The sequence below is a fragment of the Manis javanica genome, chromosome 2 (assembly GCF_040802235.1).
Source record: "Manis javanica isolate MJ-LG chromosome 2, MJ_LKY, whole genome shotgun sequence".
Classification (NCBI taxonomy): domain Eukaryota; kingdom Metazoa; phylum Chordata; class Mammalia; order Pholidota; family Manidae; genus Manis; species Manis javanica.
Window position 1 is genome coordinate 93,396,277 of NC_133157.1, and position 19,629 is coordinate 93,415,905.

The window sequence follows — 19,629 nt, forward strand, 5'->3', positions numbered from 1 at the left end:
GTGCCACTGGTGGCTGAGTGCATGGCCGTCCTCTGTCACCTGGCACTGCCTGCTGGTTGGGTCGGCTTCAGAGTTAAACATGCTCATCGTTCCCAGTTTGGGATGGATCCCCAGGTCAGCATCATGCCACTGCCTAGGTAGCCGGGTGTCCTCCCTCCAAATGTGAGGCTCATACAGGAGGATTTGCATCTGAAAGAAAACACTGGGTTTGTACTGACAGCTTATGTGTAACAGTGCTTTCTGTCCCAACACTACATTTTGAAGAGGCACTTCCTCTAAATTTAGCGTTTGGTAATACAGAAAACCATTGCCCTGCAGTTGTTTGCCCAGTGTAAAAATGTAGTTTACTGTAGCAAGGAAGACAGTCCAGTATTCCATCTTTTCAGAGTCTACTCTGTGAAGTCATGAGTCTTCCCGTCAGTAGAAAAGATGAGATAAACATTTGCTGATGGTGGCACACAGAATTTAGCTGTGGACAGAGGCTGAGTTGGCTGCCTCTGCTGTGCCCTGTGCGTCTGTTTTAACAGAGAGGCGTGGACATGTCCCTCTGGAAAGTGCCGCATGGGGTGGTCTCCTGTGAGTGCCCCGAGCCCATGCATGTTGGTGTTTTGCTGTCCACTTGTGAACTCGGCAGAGTGACCTGTGGAAGCCCTCTTCGCACTTGGTTGTGCCATCCGGGGTTCTCATGGTGACCAGAGGTGTTTGCAAAATGATTAGAGCCCAGGTGGCTTGCTGTTAGCTGGCTACTGTGCATCTGCTTGTGCCTGTGAGCTGAGCCACTGGGACCCAGCCCACCCTCCCTGCAGCAGTGATGGGAGAAACCTGGAGTCCAAAGAAGAGGAGGGGCCGTGCACACACCAGCCACCCTTTTGGAAGGCTGCCAAGCGCCAACCTGCAAGTGGGATGTCCCTTGGAATGCATTAATCCATATGACACTTAGTTGTTGGTTAATCTGATGTGATGGGTCTCTGAAACGCCTGTGGCCCTCACACATGTAACTCCCCAGGGGCGACAGGAGCCTGATGTCTCCTCCTCAGGGTGGTACAGAGTGCCTGAACCCTGGGCTGGGTGGGGTGGGGCAGGTGAGGGCCCAGGCCTCAGAGTTGAGGGAGACCCTTGGTGTTCTGGACACGTGGAGTTCGGCACCTCCGTCTGGGGTGCCTCAACTGACTCCCCGGCCCAGCCCTGCCCATACTTGGTAGGTGCTCAGTAAAGTCTGCTGGGTGACTGGCCAAAGGTTGCATGGCTCTTAAGTGGCAGTATACAAAAAGATCTCCCAATGTTGCATTGTTTTGAAAAATACACATTAAAAAGAAAGCAAGTTTTGGGAACAGAACTTTGCATTGCTGCACATTTATTTTCTCTGTAAAAGACATGCATCTCCCAGGTTAGACTTGAGCTGTTCTTATGAGTTGTGCTGACAGGCCACAAAAATGCTGAGGACGATGGGAGACGCGAGCTCAGAGCCGCAGTCTCCTGCCCGTCCTGTGCTCTTGGGGTACTGTCTGCCTGCCTTGATGGTGTTGGCGCCCCTTTCCCAGGGTTCAGGGGCTCACCAGCATCAGGTTGGTGGCCTCAGGTGCATATGTACTCACCTGTGGCTTCCGTGTGCCGTGTGCCGCATGTCTGGTAAATTGAGGCATGCTTGGCTCCCTCAGAGCCCCCGCTGGCGTGGACAGCTGTCCATGGAGCCCCAAGGGGGACAGACGCCAGTGAGAGGCTGGCACTCTGCCCCCCGCTTACTTCCATCTGGGCCTTGGAGCTCATGCATCCTCAACTTGAGAACAAAAAGTCTCCACCAAAAAATTCATTTCTAGAATGAAAACAGAATGTAATGAATGAAAAAAATTGCTTAAAATGATCAGAGAGGCTGGAGGAGAGCTGATGAAGGGAGAAATAACAGAGAAGCTGCAACTGGGGTAATGAGGACACCTCTGTAGAGAGACCAGGGCTCCTGCTGCAGGGTAGTGGGCTTAGACTCTGAGTGTAGATGGGGCCCGGGGCTTGTTCTTCAACCACAGAGAAGTCTCCACAACCAAGATGATGCTTAGAAACATCAACAGGTGCTGACTTGCTTGTTGGGCGGCAAGTGAACCTGGCAGAGTGACCTGTGGAAGCCCTCTTCGCGGTCCCTGCCCCAGGGCTGGCGGCCCTCGCCTCTGGGATGTGCAGGGGGAAGGGGCCCTGTTGCCACCCAGTGGCAAGGCGGATAGATTGTAAGTCCAGGGACAGGGTCTGCTGGATGCTGTGACCTCGTGGGTGTGTGTCTGGCACCTAAAGATATTGCTAAACGCAGGACACGTGCATTCATGTCTATACATCCCAGTTCTCACTGGATGGACTTTAAGCTTTTTAAGTGTTTTAAATTTTCCTTTAACATTTGCACACTAAGATATTAAAAAGCTATTGGAAGGGATTTTTCCAGTGACTAATGATAACTTGTGGGGACTGTTTGGACCTGCCCCTGCTCAAGCGGCTGCTTCTGGGGGCCAGGGTCCTGCAGGCTGGGGTGCAGCATCCCACCACCTGCCTGGGCTGCAGCTGCCTGCCTGCTGCTGATGCTCCACATCCAGGTGTCTTGACTCTGCTGAGGCCTGGGGGCTGCAGGGGGCTGGCAGCCCATGACTTGTCAGGGTCTGGGCTCTTCAGTCTTGGAGCTGCCTCAGGTGGTACTTTAGGGGAAATGAGTCCAGATAGGGGTCTGTCATGTGGACATGTTGTTGTATCTGGTTCCTGAGTTGGGAGTGGGTGGCCCACTTTGGCTCTGAAGCTTGTTGACTGAAGCGTGCTCTGTCACTCAGGCAGGGCACCCAAGCCCCACCTTGGGACAACAGGTGTGTGGAGGCCGGGGGTTTCTGCCTCTCTGCAAAGTGCCCCATCTGCCGTCCCCTCATCACTTCCCTTAATTCAATGGAGATTATGTGGGACATGCATGTTTGTGTGTTTTAAGAATAAACTGACTCTAATGGTGGTGACACAACCATGGATAAGAGGTCATTATTTATATTATCTCATCTTAGAGCTTCTTGCCTTTTGGGAGGTGAAATGGGGAATTTCGCACTTTGTCTTCATTCTTAAGACTGGAAGTACTCCATGCTGGCGTCACCTGGGATTCTGAAACTGACTGTTGCTTCTGCTTGCCACCCAGCTGGGCCTTGGGGCCTCACTCTGCAGTAGCTTGTTCTCATTCATCTTCAAAATAGAGTTAACTGCTACATTTGTTAAAATAGGAGGTCCTTAAGCAAACTGGCTACCCAATGCAAATTATTTCTCAAATCTAATTAGTAAAAGTATTATATAGTAAAGGATCTCTAGCTGCTGAAATTGGATTTTCCATGGGTATCCATGATAATCACATACTTCTGTGAATTACACCAGCTGTTATTACTAAAGCTTTGATGGATTTAAAATATTAAAGCAAACTGTCTGAGATCCATCCTTTATTTTATACATATTAGTTATGTGGGGAAAACAAGCCTGAACAAGCTGTTAAAGTGCACAGAGAACACGTGTTTTACATGAGAGGCATGGTGGCCACTGGCTCGCTTGGAGGCTGGAGTGGCTGGCATGTGTGTTCGTTGGAGCCTCAGTGGCTGGGATGCATCATCATATTCTCCTTTGGCTCCCTCCTGCAGCCTCACCAGTGATCATTAAGGAGTGGGCAGCCTACAAAGGGAAGTCCCCGCAGACCCCAGAACTGGTGGAAGCCCTCGCCTTCAGGGAATGGACCTGCCCCAATGTGAAGAGGCTGTGGCTGGGGAAGGCGGTGGAAGACAAGAACCGCAGGATGCGAGCCTTCCTGGCTTGCATGAGGTCCGACACACCAGCCATGCTCAACCCAGCCAGCGTGCCCACCCACCTAACGGTGCTGTGCTGCGTGCTCCGGTAGGCACCGTGCTCGGGGAGCGAGGGGCTGGCCGGGGCCGCGCTTGGGTAGGAATGTCCTCATCCTGCACTCACAGAGGCTGTAGAAGAATAGGCTGTGTAAATGCAGTTTGCCTTTGAGCTGACAACACATAGTGTTTACAGAAGAGGATATTTGGGGGGATGTGTTTTATGTAAATATCATAATGATTATTTTAAACATGGTGTGTCCTTAATATTAAAGATTTTGAAGGCTGTGGGGGTTGTGTTATACATTATTTGGAAATGAGTCTGTTCATTTACCCCTCGTGTATGGACGATGTGGACTTGGGGTTACCTGCTTTATTCCTGGGTTACAGCGTGATGGATTCTTGTTAATTTTGTTGCTCAAATTGTTCTTGCTCGAGCCTCATTGAGTGGGACCCCTGTCCTTCATCTCCTGCATGTCCTTGCTCCAGGCACCACAAGGGGGCCAGGTAAATCCTGTGTCCCCTGCCTGCCATGGACCTGTACCTTCTTCCCTGGGACACAGGACCTGTGTGCTGACTGCCTCTGGGTGCTTTCGGCTGCTGGCCACAGCTGCCTGCATAGGTGCTGTTGTGTTGGATGTTGAGTTGGTGTGCATGCCTGAATCAGGCTCGTTTGTGTTTTGAGAGGGTTTTTTTAAACCAATTTCCAGCTTAGGAAAAAGTTCTAGGTACAGTACAAAGAGCATTTTTTTATTAACCCAGACACTGGGGTGTGATTTTCTAACAAATAAGTACACTCTTCTTTGTAACCACAATACAGCCATGAGACTTGATCAAAGAAACATTGCTACTTTATTTCTGTCTTAGCTTGGGGTCCCCTTTCAGACCTTCTCTTTGTATTTGGAGGTGAAGTCCTGTTGGTCTCCAGCAGACACTGGTGGCTGACATGGCCATGCCCTGCTTCTTGTGGCCTGTGCTGGTGGTGCGCCTGCACGCTAACCACTGGGGAAGAGGTCTGCAGGCTCCTTCAGCGAGGCCACTCTGGAACCACTGCGTCCTTCATGGGGGTGCTCTGCGTACACACCTGCTCCTCTCTGCCTGCATTACGTTTATGTCAGTGCAGGCTCGTGGCTTCTGTCTGCCCCAGGGGCTAGTTGTTCACTCCTGTTGGCATTCAGTTTGGTGCATTGTTGTCCCCTGTTGGGCCTCTGGGGGCTTGCCAGGCTGGCCCGGTTCTTCTGACATGTCTCCATCATTCTGTGAGCACAAACTCCCTCTGCAGAGACATTCTGGCCCAGGTGCAGATGCCCCTTCTCCAAGTGGCCTTGGTCCCCAGTGGGGACAGTGTCAGGTGCCAGGCTATGGCCAGCACTGTGCTGCTCCCCAGCCCTCCTGCATGCTGTGGGCTTCTGCTTCTCTGATCTCCAACCTGGCCATCCTAGCTCTGCCTTTGCATGAGTGGCCTCAGACCCTGACAGCGAGAGCCTGAGGCCCTGGCATCGTCCAGGCCCTCACCTCCCCTGGAACTGGCCCCTTATCCACAAGACCCCTGCTCTGATGGGTCTTGCCTGCTTGACTGAGGGTAGGAGACAGAGCTGTAACTGGTGTTTGTTCCTGAATCTTCTTAAATTTGTAACAGACTTTAAAGCCAGTAACTTATTTAGAAGCCTTTCTGTAATTAATTTGAGGTTGATTAAAATAAGCATAATGTGTGGGTCTACCTTATCTCCATTGAGGATTAGCTAGTGGGAAATACTATGTTTTTGTTTTTGTTTTGGAATCTTCTGGTTACTTCTGATGGAAAATTTGTTTATGGACCAGTTTTTACCAGTAAAACCCTATATTAGTCAAAAATTTGAGGTGAAGACTTTGGTTCTCTGGGATCAAATCAGCAATAATAAATGTGGGTTACTTAGTATTTCTCTTTTTCAGATTTAAACTAATCTTTGTGGCCCTTAATCTCGGGGCAGCTGGCTGTCCACCACATGCCCGCCCCAAGGAGCCCATCTGGCCCCAAGTGCGGATGCCGGTGCAGCTGCCCCCGTGGGCAGAGGCAGCCCGCATTAGTGCCGCACCATGGGTGGGCGCGCAGCTGTCCTTCCACGCTCCTCGGTCTGGTGGCACCTGTGTGCCTTGGGGCCCAGCCCAAAGTGCTCGAGGGCCTTAGTTGTTGGGGGCCCTCCTGCAGCCCTTGCCCTCCGCACTGTTCGGATGTCCTTTGTAAACTCTTCTCAGACTTGGGGTTGTCCTGGTCCCTGTTTTTAAGACAGTCTTTATGGTTGCCCTTTTTTTTGTTATGTGGTTGTCTGTGAAAAATGTAACCATTTTAGAACTTGAAAGGGTGAGTAAATGGAACTAGTCACCAGCCAGTTCTGTCATTCAGGCCCTAAGGCTCGGGGGAAGCTGTGGAAGTGGGGATGGAGGTGAATTTGGGGCAGGACACCAGCAGATAGGTCATCGCACCTCCCAGAGAATCCATTCTGCCTTCTTTGTTTTGGGCATGGGGACAAGCAGGCGCAGTAGGACAACTCATGGGGCCTGTTTTGGTCAGAAGGTGGGTACAACCTGCCAAGCTCATGGAGGCTGAGGAGGAGGTCTGGAGCTTCACAGTGAAGAGAGGGGAGGGGGAGGACAAGGAAGGGGGCTAGGAGTGCCTCTGTGGGCCCACAGAGGGTGGGCTGCTGCCCAGCCCAGGGTCTGCTCTGGAGGAGTGGCTGTTGTGATGGGAGAGGGTCTCGCCAGTGGCTGTGGGCAGGGATAGGGCAGAGTCTGGACCCAGGGACAGACAGCTGGGGGCATCTTGGTAGTGGGGACAAGGCAGAGGTCAGCAATTGCAAGGCCAGGCTGTCACCCACAGTCTATCCCCTTTCTATTCCCTTTATGTACTCTTTTTTTTGGCATAATTTCAAACTTGAAGAAATTGTGAGATTTATACAGAGCTGGTGCTGTTCTTCCCCCAGGCTCCTGCAAGTCGCTCTCTCCTTGCCCACGTGTCTGTGGTGAGTCTCTGGACAGAAGTTGTGGGTGACATGCCTTTACCCCCAAGCATCAGTCTGTGCTCCTAAAAAGGACATTGTCAAAATGGGAAAGGCCATACTGACACATCTCACCTATGCCCTTTCTTAGAAACAGACAGCCTTGGTTGGAGCTTTCTCGCAGTTGCCCTGTCCCGCCAGCCTTGGACAGCTTCCCATCTTCATTGGGTTGGTGCGGACGCATCTCTGAAGAGCAAGCACTGGTTTGTGTGCACACCAGGCCTCTGCAGATAGTCCACCCTTCAGATGCCTGGGAACTAGCAGGTGTCGTTGCCCAGGAAGTGGCGCTTAGCAACAGAGCAGCAGCTCTGGCTGTGGTTTGTCTCCACAAGGACTGTCTTGGCCTAGATTTGTCCATGATCCTCTCAGGGAGGCTTTCTCTCTGCCTTGGGGAGGCACATCCCAGCAGGGAGGCATTGGTCTTCTCAGTGTGGCCCCTGGTGACGTGTCACGTTCTAACTATGGCGTTAACGCTCAGGAGGCTGGGAGGAGCCCTGGGAGGGGAGGCCAGGCGGGCCAGGCCCAAGCCAGAGGGGCGGGGCAGGGCAAGATGTGGTCTGCATCCAAGAGGGCATGCAACCTCTCCAGGGGCGGCCTGGGTTAAGGCTGGGGGAGCTTAAATCAACAAGTAAAGTAAGGAGGTGGGAGACTGCAGTCCCCAAACAAGACCTGGCCAGTAGCAGTGCCTGTTCAATCACCCTGAGGGACACAGCCATGTGCTTCCCACAGAGTTCCCCCAGGTGACATGGAGGCCTGCTTCTACTCTGTCTGCTGGGGTTCTAAGGGCAGTGACAGGATGGGTGATGAGGGCTGAAGATACTCTCACACTGCCATGGTAGGAAGCATGAGGCCCCAGGAGAAGGCATGGGAAGAGGATCTAGAGAAAACCGAAATGTTCTTTTTCCTGATTTATAATTTTGAAAGGAACGTCTAGTTAGCAAGGGGCTGGTGTGGGGAGTTAGCATTTCCTGGGTTTACAGGATGAAGTCATGGGGAAGGCTGTACCATGAATGTGCCAAGTGCCTTATGCTGTCCTCTGCACTGTCCACTCTCCCCATGCCCCGTCCACTCTCTCCATGCCCCATGCTGTCCTCTCCAATTTCCCCTGCAGTGTCTTCTGCACTGTTTCCTGTCCCGTCCCCACACTGTCCCCTACACTGTCCTCTGCACTGTCCACTGTCCCCTGCCCAGTGCGGTGTTCCCTGCACTGCCCACTGCCCTGTCACAGTGCTGCACTGTGCACTGCCCACTACACTGTTTGCTTAAAAGGGATTAAAGTGGCAAATTTTGTTACATGTATTTGACCACAATTTTAAAAAAATAATAAAAGGGATTTATAACATGGACACTTAGGCAAAGAACATTGCATATTGAACACATGCAGTGTTTTCCACAATAATTTTTTTTCAGACAGAAGTGGAGCACATTCTTCACATTTGATGCTTCTTGCATTAAGCCCTGATTAAAACTCTCCAAGACCGTTGTATTTAAGATTTGTGGCATTCAAACAATTGCAGAGGATATTATTTTGTTACTGCAAATATCCACAGTTTAACTAAAACTTTGTATCACTTTTTAAAATGTATCTGATTGAATCTTAAATATCTTAGAGATTGAACGTCCACTGGTCCTTTAGCTTGAAATTACATTTCCCTCTCCTTGCAGGATGTAATTTTACCATGTGGGATACAGCTCTGTGCCCTGCTTCCCCATCTCTAAACTCAGGTGGAAATGGTCCCTGCCTCCACCTGTGTGGCCGCACGTGGAGGCCCTTGTCTGTGATTGGACTGGTACCTGGCTAGGACTTGGATTTTCCTGTTGAGATTTACATTGAAAACTTGTTAAGAGCTGGACAGGACCCCCTCCTTGGCCCATCAGCGTATATGCCTGTGGACGAATATTAATTACTCCTAAATGGGGCAGGGCTTGCACCAACTCTGATGCTGGTTTTTGCTGACCTCAATTTCAAAGAATGAGAAAACTTCTGCAGCAGATAGAACTGGAAGGGTGACATCAGGATCTCGGCTCCATCTGAGCTCTTTGCCAGAGATCACCTAGGGCTCTGAGAGGCATTTCTGGAGATTGGTTGGCAACCTGAATGGGTCCTTTGAGTTTGCCCATCATAGCTTGGGAGCCTTTGGACTTAGACTTAAGCTAAGTCCTCAGGGTAGGAGGCTTCACTCTCCCACCCAGACACTATTTGGGGTTGTGCCTTTGCTTAGTGGCCCGCAGTTTGTCATTGGGTTAAGTGTGCATAGCAGGATGTGAGTAAAGGGACAAGGACTGGTGGGGAAAAGAGGAGGTGGGCACCTGTGGTTCTCAGGCAGACTACAGATGAAAGTAGGAGATTTAGACCTTGCTTTGCCTTCCAGCACCCACATTAGGGTGGTGAGTCTGTGTCCCAGGGATTGTGGCGTAGTACTACAGGCTGCAGCTTGAGTTCTCGGCCCTGGGCCTTCTCTGCTCTGTCCCTGGGCATCCAGCAGCCACCACTGGTGCCCCTCCCTGCAGAAGGTCCATGCAACCAATGTGCACCTTCATCAGGAGATTAATCTTCCCTACTTGGGCCTAGGGTCTGCCTCCCAGGTATCCTCTCTTGAATTAAAATAGGTATATCATACAAAACTGGTGCTTAAAATGTATTTTCAGGATTCAAACACCTCACAAGAGTGAAGTGTCAAAAATCACTGACCAGTTGTTGTCATGTGTACAAATATAGACTGCTATTTTTAACTCGTCTGAATTCAAACATTCTGATCAGCCCAGAGGATGTCTACGTTCTTTGTAAGTCATCCAGTGTGAATAGAAAGAAAGGCGGGTGAGAAATCCACAGAGGCTTCCTTAGCTTGTGTCATCCTGAGTCTGGTTAGCACTGCAACACCAGGTGTGTGTGTGTGACTGGTGATCGCCCTGTCCTGACGGCAGACCCTCTCTGTCCACCCTGTAGGTATATGGTGCAGTGGCCTGGAGCACGGATACTGCGTCGCCAGGAGCTGGATGCCTTCTTGGCTCAGGCGTTGTCCCCCAAACTCTATGAGCCCGACCAGCTGCAGGAGCTCAAGGTAACCGGCGGGCCGTGCCCCCGTCTTGTGACGTCTTGCTCTGGAGTTGTGTTACCCGGCCCACCTCACCAGCAGCCGCTCAGTGCGCTGGGCTGGAGGCCTGATGATGGGGACACGGGAGCCTTTGGGGTGAAAGGAACACCCTTTCCAGTACGAGTCGGTCAGCCCGTTCTTGTCCGATAAAGGTTGTCCCTTGTTTCCCAGTGGGTGTTTATTCTTGTTTGTCACATCAGGAAGTAAGTTTGCTTTTATTTCAGGTGGGGCCCCAAACCCTGGAGGGGGGGCTTGGTCTTAAGAATTTCCTAACATCTGGCCAGGATTCTTTTTCTTATTTCGTTCTGTTCCTAATTATAACATTTCGTTTTCTCTAAAAAGTAGCCTTTGCCCTCCTAGTTTTGTAAATAAATTCCTTTTAAAAAATCACTTGAAGAACAACGTGACACTGTCGTCCCCATGGCCCTTTGAGTTGGCATTTAACATCGTGCTCCTTTCCTTCTCCCTTCCAGTAATTCCTTTTGCTCTCTAGCTGTTTTGACAATATTAATTTTCTCCCTGTTGTCGCCTGATTTTTCGATGTGCTCATCTTTGCAGTGCACTTTACCACTCGCTGTGTTCGCATGGCTGTGCTTGCTTCCCAATTTCTACACTAAATTTTAGAAAGTTCAAGACTTTTCAGTTAGCTAAATCAGCGGATCTGCCTTTTCTTTTTAATGTGTAGGATTTTGTTTTTTTCTTTGACATTGGTTATTTTATTTTTCACAAAATTTGATTGGTAATCAAGTAACCTCTTAGGATTGCCTTTGCTTCTAGGGTTTTTTTTTTTTTTTTTTTTTTTTTTTGCCATTCTATATGAAGGCATTCTTTCCCTACAGGGAAGTTTTAGGCTTGCTTTATGGATTTTCAGTATTCTATAAGTTGGGGCTCCATCAATTTCTGGTTTTCCTAAATTACTGAGTTAAATTTAGTATTCGGTGCCCAGTGACCCTCGACTTTGCGGACCTCAAGTCATTTGTGGTTGCCTGAGGCTTCTGATGACTTTGCAACAAACTTAGACTGCAAAACTTAGAGAACCCACCCCAAGTTGTCTGTACTTTGTAGATGAAACTTTTCTGTTTGTAAGATGGAAATTATTTTCATTTTGAATGTTTTTGAATTTTAAGTTTTTGTTCTAGCATATTTGGCTGGGGGTCCCGAAAGGCTGGTGCTAAGCGCAGGCCCCCCCCTCCCCTGCCCTGGGGTGCCGGCCCCTCCTCTCCACAGCTGTGCTCAGGGGTGTTGTAAATACTCTGTTACCAGCGTGTGGCGCCATCCCTCTACCTCTACCTCCTGTTTCTCTTATTTAGATTATTACATCACTATTGACATCCCAGTTCTGAAAATCAGACCGCCAGGTTTCAGGTATGCCCACCAAGCCTTTTCACCATCAAGTTGCTTTTACTCAAAGTTCATCTTCTCCCCCATATCCTTTTCATTTTTGGATCAGCTCATAGGATATAACTTGAAAGACAGTCACCCTCTAAGCTTTCATTTTGGTTCTTTTGAGGTCTTAGTGCTCTCATGGTTTTCTCCTGACCCTTCATCTAAAGCAAGGTGTTTCTAGAGCTGTGCTAAGAGAGACCCCTTTTACGTGCAGTGACTTCTGGCCCACACTTCCTGAGCGCTTGCTGGTCTGGAGGGCAGCTGTCCCTCCACCAAGGACCACTCTTTAGGGCTGCATTCAGGAGCAGCGTGGGTTCGGAAAGAGCCGGGAGAGAAAACGATAGTATAGGCAGGGGAAAGGCAGATGGTTTTATGTTTTAAGATTGAAGATCCTCTTAGTTATCAGATTGCAACTGATAGGAATAATCATTACTTAAGTGCTATAAGAATCCCTATGCAGAGCTGAGGGTCCTGAAATTCAGTAATAGAGAAGTGAATTTTAAAATTGCTTTTTCATTTAATCATTTAAGTTAGGGATATATCAAAAGCAATGACTATGCTTTTCTAAATACATTCCACTGTTCAGGATATAGTCAACTCTTGATTTCGATGTGTCAGCGGCTGTTCTCCAGTTTGTGGATTGTCCAGACCCCATCCTCCCCTTCCCTCCTGTCCAGTAGGTGCTTTGAGCATAAGGAGTGGAAAGACTTGGTTCTGACACTTCATCTCTTACTGGCTTTTCCAGTGGGGGAATTTGGTGGGAAAAGATGTGGAACCTTTAATTAAATGACTCTAGGAATTCCATCTTGTCCACATTCTGTCTACCCACTGAGACCCTGAATAGTTGAGTGTTCCTGCGCAGCTCCTTGAGGACCCGTGGGGAGTGGAGGCCCTCTCTTTCCCTGGCATATTTTTCAGGCACTTCTTGTTCCCAGCACGACTATAGTTGGCACTGATCGCAATTTGGAGGACAGTGGGTAAAAGATGGAGAGAAGGGCCTTTGTGCGGTTTTAATATTTGTCCAGTTCTTTGCCTTGCTCTTGATATCCCCATGATTGCCTCAAATTCCTTAACAGTTTTACATGCCAAGTGCAGAATATAAAAGTTGGGAAGTGAGGAGCTTCAAGACAGTATCAGGGGGTGCACAGCATATCTGTGATGCCTGTGGGATCAGGTTGCATCCAGGTGGTAGGATGGGTCAAAAACGGCTTTTTGCCTACTAGTTATCAGTTGGAAAAGGAGCCTCACTGGAATTTGATTCTTAAGCTAATTGGGCAGAGAATAAATTCTGTATTTGTATTTACTATAAAGTCAAAATTTTTTACTGTATCTCTAGTTGAGGAACTGGAGATAACACTGGATATTTTATCTTATGTGGTATCAGAGAATGGAGTCGGAGTGTGAATATTGCAGCCATGTCTGTGATCAAGGGGTCAGATTCTGGTGCTGCCAGTTATCAGAATGTGACTTTGAGTTATCCATGACTCATTTTCTCCATCTATGAAATGAATCACTTATTAAGACCAGTACCTGTGTCATATCATATAGTTGTTGACCCCAACAGTGAAGTAATTCATGTAAAAATATGTTGTTTCCCAAAGATATTAGGTAGTAGTATTTGTAATATTAACACTTAGAAAAAGAAACATAAAATACTATGTAAAGTGATTTTTAAATGTTTCCGAGTAAGGCAAGAATCTACACAGCAACTGAGATTTTATTCACATTTAAACAGTATTTTAAGAATTTTTGTTAATTATTAGTAGTTATTACTAAAATTAAGTGATTTGAAAGTAATTTTTAAAATCTATTATACACAGTTCCTCCACTAAGGATGAGTCCACCTCGGATGGCTGTGTACGTGTGTGAGCAGTGTAGCCTTCTCCACCCGCCACTGCAGATGGCTGTACCAGTGCTGGCTTGTCCCACATGTGGGCCACCGCCTCCTAGCCTCAGCACCTTGACGGTGGCTGCCCAGCCTGGCTGTGCGCTCTCAGTCAAATCCAAGTGAGCGCCAATATGACCAGCAGGGCTGGGAGCTGCCGGCCTCATCATGCTTCCCCGTGGGGTGTTGTTGGCCGTGGGCCACTGGTGGCTAAGCGGCACCCACCTCATTGCCCCAGGTTTAGCTGCATCCTCCCCGGTCCCAGAGCCATGGCATTGCTGCCTGCCGCACAGCTCTCCCAGCATCATGGGGAGGAGGTGCTTGCTTCTGCCTCGAGACTCAGAATAGTGTTCCCTTATGCTGCTCAGGCAGGCCTGCCTATGGGGACCGAAGGAAGTCAGGTGGCTGGTCTATCTCCATTTGATCTCTTTCCCTGCTTTCTGCTCATAAATATACAAATGCATCTGATTCTACCACCCCAGCCCCTCTTGCCCTCAACTGAACACATTTAGTTGCGCTTCCCAGCACCAGGTGGGAGACTCAGGAACCAGTGGGGTGGGTCAGGAGGGGTGGACAGACTTCTCCACATCCAGGACATTCTGAACTGCATTGACTTTAAAAAACAAAAGAAGGTTGGAAACAGTGTTAGCTGATAATGGGAAGTGTGACCCTGACAGACAAAGCAGCAGAGTCATAAAGTCCTCAGTGTTTGGCACTGGAATCACCTTTTTTCATTTTAATGAAAAGCCAGGTTACCTGTTACAATTAGGCATTGCCTAGGTTTGATACCCCTTAAAGACTGCATTCTTGAGATGCCTTTGCCTTAGAAATAAATGTGCAAGGTAGGAAGACAGAAAAGCAGGCAGTTAAAGCTCAGTGCTGGATAATCCACAAACCCGGGCCTTCACAGACAGATAATCAAGAGTTGACTGTATTTGTCAGGGTTTCTTAGCCCGCCTGGCAGCAGCTAGGAGAGAGGGCTGTGTGTACAGGGGGTACCAGCCTCTAAATCTGATACTGATAGTCTGCATGGTTCAGATCAATGTTTTTGTTGTTGTATTGTTTCATTTATAAGCTATCCATTTCTCCTAAAACATTTTGACAGTCTCATTAATAAGTTGCTATCTAAAACATTAAAATATAAAATAATGGAAACATAAAGTTCAAGTTTTAGAATGAAATTATACCAAGTAATTTTTTAATATAACTACTTAAGAAATGCAGAATCTTAATAGAATGTTCCTTTTTATAATCTTCCTGTTGATGTATTACCAGTGTGTAGAATCTGAAGTGAACACTTTTTTCATAAATCAACTGTGGGCCTCTTAACTGCTAAGAGAGACTATTAATCATTTGTTACCTTGTTGTATATCAAACTTAAATACAGAGTTACTTTAGACTTGTATAATGCCTTACAAATTCCAAATGGAAATACTTTAGTATGTTTATAAAACAGTCTCTTAAATTTGTTAAGTAACATAAAAAGCCTTTCTGTTCAGACAGGCCAGTGCCAGGTCACTGTAAGGTAATGGCAGGCCTGCTTAGAGGTGTGTGGTTGTAGGGTGTCCTCGTTAACCATGGAGAGCTATAGTCAGACATTGTGAACACTGGATCCTGTTGTGTCTTACTCCATAGAAATCACTCTTTTCCATTTAAAGATTGAGAACCTTGACCCCCGAGGCATTCAGCTGTCTGCTCTCTTCATGAGTGGCGTGGACATGGCCCTCTTTGCGAACGACGCATGTGGCCAGCCAGTGCCCTGGGAGCACTGTTGCCCTTGGATGTATTTTGATGGGAAGCTTTTCCAGTCCAAACTTCTCAAAGCAAGCCGGGACAAGACCCCACTCATCGACCTCTGTGATGGTCAGGTCAGTTGCAGGAGTGTGGGGTGGCGGGCTGCGGAGGAGTGACTGGCTGCCTTGAGCCAAAATGAGGCATGCTCACTAAATGTCAGTTCTGTGCTCACCTGAGCTGAGCTTTGTATATACACTCGATTCTCATTATTCATAGTAGTTGCCTTCTATGCATTTGCCTCAGACACAGAATTAGCAAATACTGAACGTTGCTTCTGGGGGATTTGCCGGGTTAGGTTTCTGTGAGTCTGTGGTCACACATCTTTGTTGGCCAATCAATACATGACCTTGTGTTATGTGTGTTTCTGTTTAAAGACATCTTAATGAATATATACTGTTAATTCACTCACCTCAAACTCATGACCAGCAGCACTTAGCCTGAACAAAGCTTGTCTCACACACATATGTTCTTGTCACATAAGGCTTGTCACAGCCTGGCACTTAGGAACACTAGCCAGCACTCGGCACCAAGCTTGGGCCAGAAAATCCCAAGAAACACAGCGCTAAGCAAGGAGAACAGGACCCTTGCATGCAGTGCAAATGCTCAGGCCAGAGGGCAATTTGAACTGGACTCCTCGGCGCTTGCTGTGAATGGCAGGAGAGGTGTGCTTTAGCAAGGGGTGAGTGTGCTGATGTAGGACTCAGATCATGAGGAGCCACTGTTCTCTTTAAAATCCTGGTTTAAAAATGAAGTGAAGTAGGTTGTCAGGTTACCTTGTCCCATGGCACCCAAGAGGCTCCCCTTGCCCCAGACTTTAGGCCAGGCTACCCAGTTCTGTGCATGTGTCGCCCCTGCTCCTACACCAAGCTGCCTAAGGACAGGCTTAGGTTGATTTTCACATTCTCTCGTGAAAGATGGGTTGTTAATATATGTATATATTAACTAAAGACACTCCAGTTGAATGTTCTAGGTGTGTTTTCACAGTGGAATCTGACACATGCAAGCTGTGCTGTCCACGATGTGCGAGTCACGTGGTTACTGACAAAGCTGAGCAGCAATCTCAGGCAGCCTCACCGGCAGGCTGAGTGCCGCTCACCTGTGCTGTGGAAGACAGAGGTCCGGGCTCCCCTGGGAAGCCTCTGTACTGGCTAGAGCTCAGACTCTGGAAATGCAGTCAGCACCTGAGCAAATTCCCAAGCCACAGGCATCTCCACCCGCCTGGGCTGCGTGGGTGACAGAAGCCTACCAGGTGTCTGTCTGAACGTGCTGTTGATTTTGAGAACCCAAAGCAGTTTCAGTTCATAACTTTTAGAGTAAGTGATTCTAACCTGAAGATACCCCGAGAAAGTAGGAATTTAAGTTCATGTTGATGAGGTTAGAGGGAGTTCCTTTGCCGTCGTGTTTGCATTCTGTGGACGAATCTTGCCCAGTAGATGGCGACTGTTACTTGTACATAAACAAGTGGAAGATCCCAGCTGTGGTGGGTCTTGTTTCTTTCCTGTTCATGCCAATCTGGTTAAGCCACCCAAATCAAGACTTTCACATTCTGGCCCTTGATTCACAGGCCGAGCAAGCTGCCAAGGTGGAGAAGATGAGGCAGAGCATCCTGGAGGGGCTGAACTTCTCCCGGCAGAGCCACCCGCTGCCCTTCCCACCACCCGCAGCGCTGCCCTTCTACCCTGGCTCCATGTACCCCCGGCACTTCGGGCCCATCCCCCCGGCGCAGGGCCGGGGGCGGGGCTTTGCAGGTGAGGCTCGTCCCTTGGGTCGGCAGGTGTGGGGGTTGCTGTGTCTGCCACATCTGGGGCTCGTCTTGCGGAGTGGGGACTGTGTCACTGTTGTCAGCCTTGGGGTGACGTTTGCAGTGACAGCGTCTCCAATTAGAAAGGGGCAGTCAGTGGAATGGAGGAGTGAGTTACAGCGCAGTTGCGGAGAGGAGCTCTAAGCTGGGTCAGCGGGCGGAAAGCCTCCCGTCTGTGAGCACGCACCTTGCCCACCCAGGGCCACCTCTGGGGCCCCAGTCCTGGGCCCCCCGGAGAGCAGGCTTGTGGCCTTCGGGGCTGCTCCCGGGGCGACCAAAGGGCCACCCGGCCGCTGATGCATGAGGACAGCTGCGGGGACGCGGCTCTGTGGAAGCTGGCCGGCCCCTCACCTGTATCCGGCTCACAGCCTCTCCTGTCTGTCTTCCCCACACCCCACAGGAGTCTGTGGCTTCGGAGGCCCCTATGGGGAAACTGTAGCGACAGGTGCCTACCGTGCCTTCCGTGTGGCGACAGCGGCAGGACACTGTGGAGCCTTCTCAGGCAGTGATGGCGGCAGGACTAGCAAGTCGCAGGGCGGTAATTATGCCACGCCTCCCCCAGAGCGCTGGCTGGTGGGAGGCCGGCCCCCTCCACTATCCTGACACCGCCCCTCCAAGCCCACTGCCTTTCAGCGGGGCCCATGTGTGTCCACACAGACCCTCATGTGCTGGCTGGGCCAGTGCCCCTGGGATGGAGGAGCTGCGCCGTGACACCCTGGGACGCGTCTTCCCACCGTGTCCCGGACAGCCCCCCATGTGTACACAGCCCTGCGCCAAAGAGTCTGAGGCCACTGCAGGATCCCAGCATGCAAACCTATCACAGCTTGTTTCATAGGTCTTTAAAGAAAGCTCTAACCTCAAATATTAAGCGAGTGTGTTCTAAATTCCCATTGTCTCTTCCCATTGATATTAGTCTTGCAAGGGAGAAAAAAAGGCTTAACATTTAATCTTGAATTAATAATGCTTTTGATTTTACTATAATTAGCAGCCTGTGACTTGTGGCTTTGTCACAATCCTATATTATAAGCTGCAGATCTAAACCTGGCTCTCAGGTCAAGTCTTTCTCTATTAACCAGGCATGTTTTTCAAGCTCAGTTAATTTGGGGCACTTACAGAGACTGGGGAGAGACATCTATGGCAGGTAGACTCTGGGGAAGATGCAGGGGCATCTCAGCTCTACTGGCATGCTGCACCTTCCCCCTGCTTCCTCCTCCTTCAGCTCACAGTGACATCTGCCTTCTGCTTCACCATGGGCTCTAGCTGCTGGCCACCCTTGTCTGGAAACCTCTGCTAGCCTGCAGTCAGGATGATGCAGGGGGTTTAAGAGGTGGGGGGTGGCTGTGGACACTGTGGGGTCAGAAGTGGTTTCCTGGCTGACATAACAAGAGGAACCTGCCTTCTGACTTACCTCACATTGTATCTGGAACTCAGATCTGCACTTCCCAATGCAGTAGCCACTGGCTATGTGTGGCCTCAAGCCTTCAACCTGTGGCTTGTCCAAGCTGAGCTGTATCCTATGTGCAAAATGCACATGATTTTAAGGAATACAGAAAAAAGAAAGCAAAATTTCTCATTAATAGCTTCATAGCTTTATATATTGATTATATGTTGAAAGTATTATTTTGGATATATTGGGTTAAACAAGACTTGTATTATTTAAACCTGTTTCATCTGTTTTTGTACCTTATTAATGTGGCTGCTGGAACATGTAAGGCTTGTCACAGATTTGATTGTTGGACAGCACTGCCTGGTTGCTAGTCATAATGACTCACACCAGGTGATGGGGTATTTATTATAACCCGTCCTATCTGCTGGAAAGTGGGCTGGAGGGTTTGTTTTGTTATATCAGAAGTTTTGCTCTCAGTTAATTATGAGAGAGTTTTCTTAAGTTTTTTAGAAAACCTTAAAATACACAGGTTTTTCAGTACTTTAACAGAAGTTAGTGAATACAAAGAATATCTGTGTCCCTGCATGAGGCTGGACTGTTTTGGAAGTAACAGGCTAGGTTAATCGTGGTTCAGGTAGTAAACCTGCAGGTAACTACCCAGAGAAAAGCCTTCTGGGCCTGTAGATGCCCCATTAGTGCTATGGGGATGTGTGCTGTGTGCGCCGGTGACAGCACTTTATTGGGGCCATGTCTGTGAGCCATGCATATTTTGCAGTTCTGACCTCTTTCAATTGTTGTGAGTTCTTCAATAGCCAGCACTTTCAGGCATGTTTTTACCAACAGTTAAACCATAAAATCAGGGTGCAGCCAGATATTCCACTGAATAAATGAGAAGTCTCCACAAAAAAGGAAGGGAAAGGGGCATGATACAAAATACAAATTACAACTGAAGAGAAATTGCATACTTGTTTCTCTGCTATTCTTAATTCTGTGATTGTAAAGGTTTTTTTCCTTCTATCTCTGTGCAGGAATCCAACCTATACCTTCTCAGGGAGGGAAGCTAGAAATAGCCGGCACTGTGGTCGGCCACTGGGCTGGGAGCAGACGGGGCCGTGGGGGCCGTGGGCCATTTCCCCTGCAGGTAGTTTCTGTTGGAGGACCAGCGAGAGGGTGAGTTCTGAACAATGAAAACGTATTTGTATAAATGAAAAAATAGCCTTTGAGGTTACCAGAAGCATTTTTATATCATCAAATATAGTCTTCTTTAACTTCACTCTTAGTGGTTACATTGGATGCCATCATATATAGCATTATGTAATTATTTAAACCATTATTAAATAACTGCACACATTAGTCAGTGAATAATTTTTTAATGTTTTTGAAAAATCACTTTTAAAGTGTATTATTTTTCAA

At 48.6% G+C, this 19,629-nt stretch overlaps 1 protein-coding gene across 5 annotated transcripts in view; it reads left to right on the plus strand.

Moving 5' to 3' along the window:
- The window catches only part of FAM120A (family with sequence similarity 120 member A), a 134,373-nt gene that overhangs the window by 109,136 nt on the left and 5,608 nt on the right, over positions 1-19,629 (plus strand). For 2 of the 5 annotated variants that reach the window (XM_036991173.2, XM_036991170.2), the window contains 6 exons: positions 3,636-3,885; positions 9,816-9,930; positions 14,893-15,102; positions 16,593-16,776; positions 17,230-17,367; positions 19,245-19,386. In XM_036991173.2, coding sequence (XP_036847068.1) covers positions 3,636-3,885; positions 9,816-9,930; positions 14,893-15,102; positions 16,593-16,776; positions 17,230-17,367; positions 19,245-19,386 — 1,039 coding nt within the window. Of the gene's footprint in view, positions 1-3,635; positions 3,886-9,815; positions 9,931-11,273; positions 11,322-14,892; positions 15,103-16,592; positions 16,777-17,229; positions 17,368-19,244; positions 19,387-19,629 lie in introns of those variants that run through there. The other 3 variants (XM_036991171.2, XM_036991172.2, XM_036991174.2) reach the window with 3 other exon arrangements.